Genomic DNA, 14,696 nt, shown 5'->3' on the forward strand with positions numbered 1-14,696 from the left:
CGTAATGTTGGTATAGAATAATATTTTTGCCACCATGGTAGATATATACTTCAACGGTACGTGAAATGAAGGCCTTTGACTGCTGAGATATTCGAAAACAATGAATTGTAGAAGATTAGTATTTAGCACGTCCATCTGGTTATACACACTTAAATAGGAGTTTAAACAGGGTCAACAAAGCTATAATAAATGGATGGTCTAAAGATTTTCAAATTGGGGAAACGAACTGCTCTTTGGCATAATATAGAATTATAGATTAAATATATTTCTTTTGAAAATATATACCATTTTGGTTTAAGAAAACAACACATTTGTAGCAGAAGTGAGCATGTATCTTGAGGCCTAATCTGACTTCTAAATTTTGCAGTTATTTTGTTAATTTTTGTTGCCGTGGCCAAGAAGTTGGTGCATCATATATGATATGTACTTGTACATTTTTCTGTTTGATTTTTTTATAGTGCTTGTGCTGTTGTGCAGTAATCTCACGATGGGGGAGACTTAAAAAGACATCTTAAAAAGTAAAATCATAATTATAAGCCATAACTATCAAAATTTAAAGCAAGATTTGAAAAGTAATCATTACTGTAGGCTTGTAGTCATGTTCTTGTAGTGCACCAAGAAGCAGCCTAATTAGAATCCATCCACAAATACGAATATTCTTCTTATTTTGAGGGATGTGATCGAGTTGGTCGCTAAAGAGTAGAATATGAGACGACTACAAAAGCAATAACGACACGGTGTGTTTTGTCATGTGGACGTATAAGTTATAACAAATGAATGCTATAAGCAACTGACGTACCCTTTTGTTTCTAAGTACCTACCTTGCTTTTTTTTTTCTTGGTTTTTTTACATGGACATTTGACAATGTTTAAAGCTATTACAAAGAGACACGTAGGAAGTAACAAAGAGCAGTAACTTAAGAACTGATAATCTCTCACAAGCAGAGTACAATAACAAGATCAATAAAGTGACGAATGCTAAGAATGGTTAGAGTCTTAGAGAGAAGCTCTAAGGGCATCTCCAATAGGATTCTATTTTTTCTTCTATAAGACCATTTCCAATAGCTTCATATTTTTCACTTTAAAATAGAATAATCCTATAATATAGTTGAGTTATACTCTAATTAATGGTACTCTATTTTAGAATGAAAAATAGAATGATGAACAAAGAAAAAATAACTTACTCTATATATAGAGTAAATCCATTTTTTACTCTATTAGAGCATCTCCAACTCACCTCTATTTCTACCTCTATAATAACATTTAGAGGCAAAATCACTCCAACCCATCTCTATTTTTGCCTCTAAAATAGAGATTGCTATTTTTTGCTCTATTTATAGAGGAAGAAATAGCATTCCTCTATATTTTGCTCTATATGTAAAGATCTCTATTTTAGAGAAATACATTGGAGTAAAACATACTTCTATTATAGAGTTCCTCTATTTTAGAGGTAAAAATAGAGAAATACATTGGAGATGGTCAGAGTGAAAAATAGAGTACTATTGGAACATTTTTACTCTAAACTCTATTTAAAAAAAAAGAAAATAGAAAACTGTTGGAGATGTCCTAATTTACACTAAAATAAAGTAGTTCTATTATAGAGTAATTTTTTCTCCTATAGTGTTATTCTATAAATATAGAGAAATATCATATTTTACTCTATACTTAAAATAAAAAAGTGATATTCATTTATATTTCACTATATAATAATTTTATATAGAATAACACCATTAGAATAAAAGTTACTTTACAATAGAATTTTTTTATTTTACTGTAATTTATAGAAAAGAAATAGAGTTTTATTGGAGATTGGTTTAAAAAATAACCTTAACCAATGCAATAATTGACCTACCTTCTTTCCCGTGTTTGGTTGTTATAAGAAACTTTTATCTGGGCCAACACATTAATTAAGCTCATATTGTAAATCACACATTTATAAAACAGCGTTGTTATCAATGTTATTTGTTATCACGCGCAATACAACTGTAATTTTTGTGTGTTCTCTCGACTGATGAGATATCTTTTGCAACTTTGCGGTTACATCTACTAGGGGCATTATCTCCGCGCAAGCGCAGAGTTGTGGACGGAGTTCTTGTTTCATCTCAATATTTGCTAAGGTTATTGTAGTTGTGAATTTTGCGTTTTGAGTTGTTTTTCAAACTTTTTTTTTTATTGTTATAGAATTAAAGTTGTGATGATAAACTGTGTGTATGTATTGTTCTCCACTTATGAAATACTAAACTGTGTTAGTAATGTGAATGATATAGTTCAGATTGTTGTTTGTTGTGTCACTGAGACAAATTGTTTGCTTGTCTTTTTAATTTGTTTTTGTACTGTTGAGAGTACATAAATTATATTAAAGTTGTTGAAAGTACCTTTTGTTTCTGGATATTTTTTCTCCAGCTTAGTTGTGTAAGTTGTGCGTATTAAGTAATAATTTTTATTATCCTTATTATGTTTGTTATATGTTTTTATTTTATTTTTAAATTTGTTGCTCTTACCGGACCTCTAAAACAAATAAATGAAGACTTGTAGAAATAACTATAAAATGAGTGATAGTTTTGAGTATTTGGGCTTTAATGAGTTTTAAACGAATTTATGTATTTCTCATAAGAAGACAATAGCATTGGTCTGTTGCATTGGGCATGTAAGCTATTTTTATAAGACAAGAGGAGTGAGCAGGTGGAGCTGTTGTTGCCGTCTTTGTGTTTGTCGGGATTGTCTCTTGTATCTCATGTTGTGGCTGGGTTTGTTTATCTTTTATTTGATGGATAATATGTAAACAAAAATCATTGTTAATTGTATTTATCAGAGTTCATAACTTACTCTGCTTTTTTTGTTTAGGTAATTTCACTGATCATGGTTGTCGTTTTCGTCTTCTTCGTTGCGAAAGTAAGTTTGTAAATTGTTAAATAGCTGGCCGTGTAGTTTGTATTTGTTTAGCTGACTCGATATATGTGTCATTGTGAAAGTATGTTTGTAAATTGTTAAATAGCTGGCCGTGTATTTTGTATTTGTTTAGCTGACTTGATGTATTTGTCGTTGAGTTTTAGTTGAGGTGATTGGTTTGGTATATTTGTTTTGAAGTTTATTTCTGAGATTAGACAAAAAAAAAAGAGATGTTACCATTAATGATTCGCCTTTTTTAGAATTCTAGTTTTTGGTGTTTTGATTGTATGAGTTGTTGTGGTTTCTTTTAAGCTGTAAAATAAAAATTTGTGTAAAATTAGTTTGCTAAGTAAGGGAAATAAATAGACGACCACATAATTTGAGTAGGAAATATTTTTGATTATTGATGTTAGCACAATATAGATAATAATATAAAGGTAATTGTGTGTTGATTGTTTCTTACGGATCAATAATGAGACGGATAACGACTCGAGTTGTTTCTTTGCTAAAGTCAGAGTCTTGGACAGATTGGATTTATCCAACCACATCTGCGAGTTTAAATATCAGTTATGATAACAAAACATATTATAAACCGATATGCAATATGATAATATACTTGGGAGTTCTAGGTTTGTGTTTGCAATCACTTGGAAATTGTCAAACAGTCTAATTATGATTGGAGATTGATCTTAGGAGCACCTGTATTAACTTCATAAATAATAGTTGGTGAGATGAAACGAATGATGAATGGATGATCAATTATCTTGTACATGCTTGAGCACCTAGCAACCTCAAAACGATCGACTTTCACAATGAAACCGGCTTTCAAAGATGGCATGTAATGATTAGCACGTCCGGCGGGAATAACCCCATGAATCACTAAATCTGCAAATAATATTATTTAACAAAGAATCAGGAAATCAATTAAAAACAATTATATAAAATAAGTGTGCTAAATTGAAGATTAACTTACTTTTTCATCAAGGAAGAGAACCGTGATTCCCATAAACTCACTGTCTTTGTTGAAGTTCAGCGAATCCCATAAGCGAAGAGGTTAGAGACTATGCTCTGACTACTACGACCAACACGGAGAGACTCAAAGGTTGAGTAACGGATGCCGGGAATGCCGGTTTGAGGAACTGGAGATGCAGAGAGACATTTTCTAGAAGAGATGCAGATTGTGTTCATCAAAGATAAAAATCCTATATATAGGGTTTACATAAATGCTACAAATCAGGAACATTTAAGATCAAGTGATTTAAGATGGGGAGATGAAGAATTCACCGGTGAAAAAATAGATTACGAACAGACACACAACGCAACTCTGTAACTCAGACTTGTCTAAGATAATGATGAAAAAAACCCTAACTCATGTTAAACGAAGACAGTTTACAATACGGAAAAACTATAATTGTTGTTTTTTTCATATAACGTGATGAACCTCATTTAAAAATGAAACTCAGAATACACTTGTAGGCCCGACCCACAGAGAAAACCGAAGAAGCAAAGGTTTCTGGCCTTCATAAATATATATTAGTTTCGGCCATCAATGTACAAAATATCATTTAGTTTAGTGGTATAAATGTTGGTGTTTATATCTCAATAACCCGGGTTTCCTCAGGAAAGAGGGAACTGCCTCATTATATTATATAGATTACAATAAAATTGCATTTTGTCACTTCCAATGATGTTATCTGTATGTTTAAAATTGAAAACGTGTCTCTCATACTATGTGAATTCAACGTTCTCTTCACCCTTTCTATTTGGGCTCTCATCAGTCATCACTCTTTCTTATTTGTGTGTTTATGGGCCTTTACAAAATGTAACTCATCTGATCCGTTTTTGTTTAGAATTTTCTCTATTCCCGACACCAAGCAATCACTGTTGTTCCTCCTTTGTTCTTCATCTCACGCCGGCCATGTCTTCTCGAGTTTTTTTTATCTTGGCGATCTGTTGAGTCATTCATGGACATTTTATTACACAAAGCCCATCCACAGATTTTTAAGCCCTCTTCATTCTTTACCTCTGCACTCAAGCCGGAAAGGACACACCGCCGCTTCATTTTTTTTGTTCTTTCGACAATCGACGGTGAGTAACGCCTTTTTTTTACTTTCAATAGTTGTAATGATCGCAATAATAATCATTAAACCAGTCTCTCCACTACCTCGCACTGATTTTTCATACACCATTTCATGGTAACGTATGAAACTTTAGGAGTATAATTACGGACGGAGAAAGGACATGATAATCATCTCTCCCAACAAAACATTCCATAATTTCTCTTTGAAGATCATCTATCATTAAATCTGACATTGAGAGGCTTGGAGTATAGATCATCCAAAGAAACCATGCCATATCTGCACGTGACGCCATTAAAGGTACACAAGTTCTTGCTGGCAGACCAATCTGGGAGTTGATTCTTAAAGTTTATAAGCTGATGTATTTCTATGTACACAGACTAAGATGGTGATGCTTGAAGAGAAAGAGAAGATAGATAAGAAGGAAAGAGTTGTTACAAATAGATATTTAGAAAAGTTGACAGGCTCTCTCTATTTTTGAGCAAAGGGTGTGGAAGTAAAAAAATTGAACGGGAAATCAGGAATTTTAGATCGGCCATTAGACTGGATGTGGAAGTTCAAGAAATATATTGATAAGCAAAGGAAATAAACAATAAAGTTAAAAGACACATACAACTATGCACTCACGTTCCATGTTACCCTTTCTGATTTTCTGTTATATTATCAAAAACTTTTAACGTCAATATTAGTAACATATACAAACAAATAATGTCTTTTTTAGAAAACAAACAAATAATGTTTCTTTAGTTATCGTATATATTACAAACAAAAGTTAAATACCAGAACGGACACAGTCAATTAATAAAATAAAAGAATAAGAAAATCAATAATTTCAAGGAAACCTTTTTCTAAAGGAATATGCATGTTAAAAAAGTGAGATATTTGTTACTACATGATAGGTGTCCAATAGGTGAGATTAAGAGATGTAATTAAGTCTTCCACAAGCTATATCCTATTAACCATTTTTAATTTAATTTTTTTTTTTTGTCACCAACATATCTCATTTTTAGTTTTGTCCAATTATTTCTAAATATTACACCTCAATCATCTATGTTTATAAATATCTATTATAAGGCTAAACTATCACATTTAAAAATACCTCTTATATCTACTGTATCCAGCTTCACCGCCTTCGACAATACATCCAGTATAAATATAGAGCTAAAGAGATTTTACACCATAATATTTCCGTTTCGACATTTTCTTTAGGTTCTAATCTTTCCCTGAAACACCGGCTCTGACAAATGACCAATTTCCAGCTTCTAGAAGGCTTCAGAGGTTAAGGCTGCAGAAGTTAGTCAAAATTCTCTTTTAATACGATAGGAATTCTGTAAATTAATACTCGATAAATTAATATAAAGTTTCGGTCCCAAATTGGACCAGTTCAAAGACGTAAATTGATAAAATAATAAAATAATATTCTTTTAGAAAATCTTATGTAAATATATGGTCTTCTATAAATCATAATAATTTATGTATATATACACTTTATATTAGTACAAACAAACAATTGTTGTTTGCTTTATATTCACAATATAATTATCTCTATATTTTGTTAACACTTCAATATATTTCATTAATATTTAATATTATATCTAAACCATATTTAAATTCTATATGATGTAAGACTAGAGAAAGAAGAAGAAGGAAAACATAAATCATTCTTCAACGCGACATAGACGATTTTGCTGCTTCTCAGTAACAATCATATGCTATACTATCAATATAAGCTCCATGGACATAATTTAAGGTCAAGCAAACATCAGTGGGGAAAGGCAAAATTGTGATCGTCCAGAATTCATGTCACCACACAACTGTTGAGAACTCGAGCTCCAAGTCATCCATTTCCCAAATGATCAACGTCCAGAAGATCAGGTATTTAAAATGCAAGTTTTATGTAGCACATATTTTCAGTGGTGGTCTCTTCAATGTGTCAATGATTTTCATGTGGTAAATAAGGTCACCGAAATCAGTCATGTTCATGTGAGAAATATCTCTCTGCCCACAAACATACACTATATCTAATCAAGCATGCACATGTGACAAAAAAAAGTATAAGACATCTTAGATTTACAAAACGATTTAAACTAATGTTTTAGCTACTGTTATGAGTCCTTATTCTTAATGAATTGTTTCTAATATAAACAACCATTTTATTATTACCTCTAGAATCATTTATAAGTTTTTTAGGAACTAAAATATTTAAAACATCTATGTTAGAAAGTGATTCTTAAAAATATTACAAGTTGCACGCATATCATAAATAGCTTGATCAAATTTGAGTTCCATATTTTGCATGAATTTATTAGAGCTAGAAAACTTCCGGATGAAACAGAAAGAATGAGATAACAACAATACAAGCTAACCAAAGTCATAAAATGATTTAGTTATTTTTTGTTGTCCCAACAATACAAGCTAACCAAAGACATTTTGAGACCGAGAAAACTAATAGAAAACATGCTATATATGTATGATGTAGATTTAGACAAAAACATCTGAAAGAAAGAAAACCTTCACATATTTGATACTCTTTCTAAACACAACTTAGAAGTTGCTAAAAAAACTCTTCACTGAAAATAACAATTACCCATAAGCACACAAAACACACAACTTAGAAGTTGCAAAAAAAAAACTCCCATATTATAATGGAAAAACTAAATATTATAGACCCACTTGATATAGTTTTTAACACAAGAAAATTTAGTTACATTAAAAATACAATAAAATACAACATATAAATAATTGAAACAATATCCCGCCCATAGGACGGGCAAAACCACTAGTTTGAAAATATTTTTAGCAACTTGTGGTAGGCTTGGGCGTTCGGGTCTTCAGATCGGGTTCGGACCAGTTTCTTTCGAGTCCGGGTCCTTCGGGTTTTAAACATTTGGATCCAATAGGTACATAGAAAATTTTTGGTTTGGGTCCGTTTTTCTCGGATATGGGTCGGTTTGAATCTATAATTAAAATACCCATAAAATACCCGTAATATTTTGGGTCCATATCAGGTCCGGGTCGGGTTCGAGTATTTAGGATATAATTAAAAAGGACATCATGGCATACCCAACTCCATCAAATTTAGTCGATATTTGTCATATATATCTAAAATTTTACAAAATAACTTAATTGAAACTATTAGTAATTAAAATAAAAAATTTTAAACTCTAAATTACATTTTAAAGCTTCTTATTACTTAAAAATGTTACAAAATAATAACAAATATTGTTAACAAAAGATATTTCAACTAAATCATAAATAATATATATAAAATAGAACACAAAAAATTATTGTTTTGGATATACATGTTTTTAAGTCGGTACAAATTGGTTCTTATCGGGTCGGATCTATTTGGGTCGGTTCTTTCCGGGTCCGGGTCTATTCGGGTCGGTTTCTTCCGGGTAAAATAAATTTAGACGCAAAAGGTACTTGTAAATATTCGGTTCGGTTTTAGATCGGATATTTTTGGGTCGGTTTCGGTTCGGGTTTTCAGGTCCAAGTTAAAATGCCCTAACTTGTGGCATCATGCATCTTTTGTGTTTTGTTATAGCTATATGATTGCCCTTGCTGATTTTATAAATTGTAGAGATGTGGACTTGTGCAATCCTACTGTGTTTACAATGTTCAAAACTGTATGATACTTCTATTAATTAATTGAAAATATGTTCTACTATCAAATGTTGATGGAACTTAGGATCTAGTAAACAACTACTCCTTCCATTTCATAAAATTACATATGCTAGAAAAAAAAAATTTGTTTCAAAAAGATCTATTTTTTACATTTTTAATGCATGTTTTATTAACTAATTACAAATTATAAAAAACTTTAACTGTATTTATTAGATTTTTATTGGCTTAAAATTATGAAAAAAGATCACCGAAAAATATGCTTATTTAATGTGTAGTATTAAAATATTTGAAAAATCTAAAATATGTAACATTTTAAAACGGATGAAATATTATTTTTCTACTCTCTGTATATTCTCAAAGTTAATATAAGTGTATGCACTGGTCTTGTCATGAAAGTCAAATGCTCTTCCACTTTTCTTTCTTGTAATTGTGAAATTCAAATATTGTTCATTTTCTTCTTTTTCATATTGTTTTTTTTTTGAAAAAATCAGCATTGATTTTATTTTCTTTTTTATATTGTTGTGTGACAACTTTAAGATCATACTAATTATAATAAGTATTTTTTTAACTTCATAGAGTACAGTAACAGCCATGAGGATGTTATGTATATCTGTGTGGATGGATAATAAGAGAGAACATTGATTTCATTTGGAAACAATTGTTTAAGGACATAGAGATGATATGCCACCGTATCAACCTGAAAATTTGCCGATGTTGTTTGTAAGAGAAGTTGTGTGAAAACCGCTTCCACATATGGTGAATAGACATCTCTTGATTATTTTAGTAGTTTTTAGGTTTAGTTGTTTTTAGGTTTGGTTTTTGGTTTTTAGTCTTTTTAATTTTAGATTTCAGTTTTAATTCTCACATTTTTTTGTTTGACTTTCACAGTTTGGTTTTTAGATTTTAATTTTAAATTTTATACTTGGTGTATTTTCTTTATTTGTTACGTGTGTTTATTAGTTTTACAAAAATAAGTGATGATTTATTTTAAATAATACAACAAAAAATAAGATAAATATTAAAATATGCAAAAAAATATTCTTTACCATTAAAATATATTAAGAATTATTATATGTTGACAAAAAAAATCATATTTGATAAAAATCATATTTTACTTAAGATAAAAATAACAAAGATTGATTGAGCTCAAACTTAGACCTATTGCATACGAATGCATACGGTTCGAGGTTAGAAATGGTGTAACAGTGCATTTTTGGTTCGATAACTGGTTAGAAATGGGCAGATTGATTGATATAACAGGAGAACTGGGCATAAGCTACCTTGGAGTGAGCAAATCCGCAACGCTCGCTGAAGCAACCGCGACGACAGCTGGAACATTCGGAGATGTGGACAGAGACGATACCCCCACCTGTGTGATACGCTTGCAGAGACTCCACAGCCAGTAGATACTGCAGGACCAGATATAGCTCTATGGAGACATGACCAGGATGATTTCGAACCATACTTCTCAGCTACCAAGACTTGGAACTACCTGCGAATTAAAAAGACAAAGCTTCCCTGGCATAGTATTGTGTGGTTCCCTCAGGCTATACCCCGACAATCCTTCATGGTATGGTTAGCTTTCAAGGACAGATTATCAACAGGCACTAGAATGAAAGAATGGGGAATGGAGCAATGTTGTGTCTACTGCAGAGAGAAGGATGAAAGCAGAGATCATTTATTTTTCGCTTGCCCATATACCTTCACAGTATGGATGAATGTTGCAGAGAAATTACTTGGTCCAGAGATAACCCCGGACTGGGAAGATACAGTCACCTCCCTGTTACGCCAGAACAGGAACAGACTCGATGCTATACTCCTCCGCTTAGTGTTCCAGACAGCCATTTATGTGCTGTGGAAGGAGAGGAACTCAAGACGGCATGGAGGTGTGTGCGCACCTGTCGATACAACTACTAAGGCCATTGGGAATATAGTCAAGAAGCGCATCTCATCATTGAAGTATATGGGAAACCATAAGCTGAGGGGGCTACTAGTGAAATGGTTTACTATGTACACATATTAGAACATATCATTCTTTTATTCTTTACAGATTAGAACAATAGATCATCTTATGTAAATTCTTTTTCCACCTTTGATCAATAAATTTGGTATTTAATCAAAAAAAATAAAATAATAACAAAGATATTTATAAATAATACAAAAAAATTATAGAATAATAATACATTTACTTTAGAAAGCATATATATTTAATCAATGTTTATATATATTATATCAATTTTAACAAAAAGCTACATGCTCTTTCAAAAAGCTCCAAAAACTATGTGTATGACTGATTGGACCGTGTAGCTTTAGAAATTTAGTTGTAAAATTTATGAGGTAGGTGATTTGACTGTAGCTATAAATTTATTAATGTGGAATTTGTTTTTGCAGAGATTCTTGTTTTGTTGTTAGAAAACTTGATATTCAATTCCGATTCTAAAGTTGTTTGAGAATTGACTTGGTTGTTAAAGTTTGTACATTCTCTAGTTTGTTCCCTCTTTAGTTATGTAATGAAGTAGCAGCAACCACTTGCATTCTAGGTAATGAATCACGATGTTAAATTTGTGTTTGAAATTTCTATATGCTAGTCAGAGCCTTGTTTTTGTTTGCATCTCCAAAGTCCAAACAATTACTCTCCAAACCACTACTCAAGACCGGCTCGGACATTGATACGGTCGGACGAGATATGGTCTCAACGGAAACAGGTTTCGTAGGTTCTCTTGGGCATTCTAAGACTAAACAATTGAAGCTACATCTATCGGTTACTATCGCGTACTCTTATCACAACCGAAGTACAGAGAGCAATTGATGACAAAGTCTACTTTAATAGCATCACTCGTCGATTGTCTCCAGTGGCGTTTTAGCTTTAGCTTTCTTTGATGATTTCTTTGATGGTCTCATAATTTGGTCGAACCTGATAAGTGCATCTTTGAGACTCATCTTCCTAATAGGAGGTTGATCTCCCACAGAGCCGTTCTTCTCTGCCTCTTTGGCTGCCTTGATATCTTTCTTAACCCTAGCCGAGGCAACTTTGCGACGCAACTTAATCATAAGCTCCGGTTTACCTCTCACAAAGTATTGCTCATGTCCGAATTCCAAGTGCTCAGACCCCTCAATTCTTACAAATCCCTACCAACCAACCAACCAACCAACAAGAAACTCAGATATCAAAACCCCAAAAACTCGGTGAGAACAAATTAAAAATAAGCTTACATGGGATTCAAGATCGCTGATAAACTGTGACAACTTGTTGCGGAAGAATCTCGAAAGAATCTTTTCGACTAGTTCTTTCGGATCCCAGATGACGAAACTCTTGTTGCTTTTGCTCCATGAGATTATTGAATCCAGCGATGGATCATCAACCACCTCATATACACCTGCGTAAAACTGAGACATCCCCATCCACGGCATCGCTCTTCAAACCTCGCAAATTAATCCCAGATCTGGAGACCAACCCTAATATCAAGCGACGGATTCGTGTATCAATCTTTCTTATATATAGCTCATGATCATTGGGCTTTTACAGTATAAAATATGCAAACCTTAAACTATTAATTATATTTTTGTTCGTAAATATCGAATATAATATAAATTGATTTACTTTAAAAATAATAATAATAATCCAGATATCTCATCTGAATGGTATAATTCAAACAATCCAAATTTACTTCATATTTTATCCAAGTAGATATTTAACCAATATACAATATTTTTATGTGAATCGAACTAAAATTTAAAAGACTTGAACCGAGTTTTATTCGTAAGCAAAAACAAACGAAATCTAAAATAAACAAAATCGAGACCAAATCAAAAATCAAATAACCACCACACATATATAATCATCATTCTTTCGATGGTCGGACCTGATAAGTTGGCTAATGGAAGCATAGCCGAGAGGAAAAAGACTGCCCCGTCTATTAGCTTCTCAGGCTGTATTTTATTGCATTTGGAAGCAACATAACAACATGCTCCACAATGACATTTCCATCTCCACAATAACATTTCCATTGTTCCTCTTGCTATCTTTAATAAGGAAATAAACAGATTGATCACCGTTATCGTTTTATACGATTGATTCAAATTTATACGAAAAAACCAGTCTTCGATAGTTTTATCGTAAAGTTTCAATAGAACTCCAATCGAGACAAAACAAGGGACAGTTCAATCAAGACCGAAGGAAGAGCTAAGAGCTAGTTAATTGGGACTGATCAAACTCGCCATCAGGCGAATTGGATTAGGTTGATCCAACTCGCCTAATGGCGAGAGGTACGAGGTCGATCCAACTGCGAGGTTGGCCGCATGCTAATGCGCTCGTTTTTGTTACTCTAGAGTTTTCTACTTAAGAATTTTCTGTAATTATTTCAAAAAAAATTCTTTAAGAGATGCAATCTTGGACGTTTATTTTCAGATTACTGTTTTTGACCTCAACAGATTAGTGGGGCCTTTTAGAGAGAACCTTGCAAAAAGAACTCGTATAAAACCATCAAGCAAAGTAGTCTTACTCCTGGTGAGTATAATATCGTCAGCATACACTAAGATGTACAAGATATGATATCCGTGAATGTAGATAAAAACTGAGGTGTCATCTAGAGAATTGTGAACACACCCATCTGCGTTAGATACGTCTTAAGTTCTTGGTACCAAGCAAGCTCTTGGAGCTTGTTTCAGACCATACACAGCTTTCTTGAGTCTGCACACATGATGAAAAACTATCTAGAACCACGAAACCACGAGGTTGAGAAACATAAACTTCATTAGTGAGAATGCCCTGGAGAAACGCATTGTTGATATCAAGTTGCATGGTTTTCTCGTTAAAAAGGCTATTTAAGATAATTCCCCTACAAAAATTTTTCTTCCACACCCGCTGCCGCCTGGCCCCCATTAGAGGGGAAGGGTAAGATTAGCAAAGCAAAAAAGAAGGTTACAAATATAGCGAGATGATGGGCGTAGTGGGAAAATATTAGGAGTTTTTATATTAAAATTAATATATAGAAATTAGTTAACACACTAGACTGTTCTTCTTTTTAAATTTTTTTGCATTTTGGATCATTTTTAAATTGTAAATAAGTGTAATGTGTCAGAAATTTGTTGGTTATGTGACTTGTGTTTTAATATATAAAGAATTTATAACCTCATTTACATATATTTTGTCTCCTCCATACTATAATCTTCATTAAGAATATGAAATAGTTTCTTATATATTGAAAATGTGAATAAACATTGTAGTTTTTATAGACCATTTTGTTACTACAAACACTAACATACATTAGTGTACAGCTATAGTATTACATAAATGTAGTTTTGTAACTTGCTTAAATATTCAAGAAAGGTTTACTGTTTCATTTATGTTGTAAAAAAAAAAGTTTATCAAAATTTAAATTTATATCTTTAAGGCATAAAATCATAACTATAAACCCTAAAACATAACCCCAAACGCTATATTTAATTTACAAAATTCAAATTCACCTTCAGTATATTTTGTTTTTCACCAATCCAAAATCGATTTCACCTATATTTATTATATTATTTTTTTGACTAACCCTTTTTAGAACTTATCACTCTAACTAAATTTTAGTTTATTTACTATTTCCCCAATTCATTTATTCTTTTAGATATATATATATATATATATATAGGTTTCATTTATAAACGATTTGCATAATTTATGAGGATATTCCTAAGAAGAAAATCCTTAATGATTAATTTTATTGAGTCAAGGATTTGATGTTTTAATTTTGAAAAGATTAAAAAAGAATCACTAAAATATCTACTTACAAAAAATTATATTTTTACCATTACATTTATTTAACTTCCTACTATTTTTTAAATATAAAATATATATTTACTAGCCTAACACATTATTTAAATATTTTCAAAAATAAAATCTAAAAAAATATTCTTAAGTATCTTTTTCTAAAATTAAATTTTAACAATATATTTTTATTTACAATGAAAATATTTATTTATTTTTAATAGTAAAATTCGTATTTAGTATTAACTATTGTTATAAATGAATATAAATTCCTTTTTATAGAATAAGAAATAACATTTCTATAAAATTTATATATACATAATTCATATTCATATTCATAATTAGATTACT

At 31.6% G+C, this 14,696-nt stretch overlaps 2 protein-coding genes across 2 annotated transcripts; one reads left to right on the forward strand and one right to left on the reverse strand.

The window, feature by feature from the left end:
- Nucleotides 1-9,828: 9,828 nt before the first annotated feature.
- On the forward strand, nt 9,829-10,616 carry LOC106398509. The gene is made up of 2 exons (XM_013839049.1): nt 9,829-9,966; nt 10,041-10,616. Exons 1-2 carry the CDS (start codon nt 9,829-9,831, stop codon nt 10,614-10,616), a joined length of 714 nt encoding a protein of 237 aa, XP_013694503.1.
- Nucleotides 10,617-10,988: 372 nt separating this feature from the next.
- Nucleotides 10,989-13,415, reverse strand: LOC106398510 (heat stress transcription factor A-4a). Its single transcript, XM_013839050.3, has 2 exons — nt 11,807-13,415; nt 10,989-11,722 (listed from the first exon to the last, which is right to left on the reverse strand). The coding sequence occupies exons 1-2, from the start codon at nt 12,002-12,004 to the stop codon at nt 11,426-11,428; spliced, it is 495 nt and encodes a 164-aa protein (XP_013694504.1). The 5' UTR covers nt 12,005-13,415; the 3' UTR covers nt 10,989-11,425.
- Nucleotides 13,416-14,696: the final 1,281 nt, after the last annotated feature.

This window comes from Brassica napus, chromosome A1 (assembly GCF_020379485.1).
Source record: "Brassica napus cultivar Da-Ae chromosome A1, Da-Ae, whole genome shotgun sequence".
Taxonomy (NCBI): Eukaryota; Viridiplantae; Streptophyta; class Magnoliopsida; order Brassicales; family Brassicaceae; genus Brassica; species Brassica napus.

What these genes read in the sequence shown, in the direction of transcription:
- LOC106398509 (XM_013839049.1), top strand. Translation starts at nt 9,829, where the DNA reads ATGGGCAGATTGATTGATATAACAGGAGAACTGGGCATAAGCTACCTT. An exon ending in GAGACGATACCCCCACCTGT is followed by an intron (nt 9,967 to 10,040) that starts GTGATACGCTTG and finishes AGACATGACCAG; the next exon opens with GATGATTTCGAACCATACTT.
- LOC106398510 (XM_013839050.3), bottom strand. Translation starts at nt 12,004, where the DNA reads ATGCCGTGGATGGGGATGTCTCAGTTTTACGCAGGTGTATATGAGGTG. An exon ending in TCAGCGATCTTGAATCCCAT is followed by an intron (nt 11,723 to 11,806) that starts GTAAGCTTATTT and finishes GTTGGTTGGTAG; the next exon opens with GGATTTGTAAGAATTGAGGG.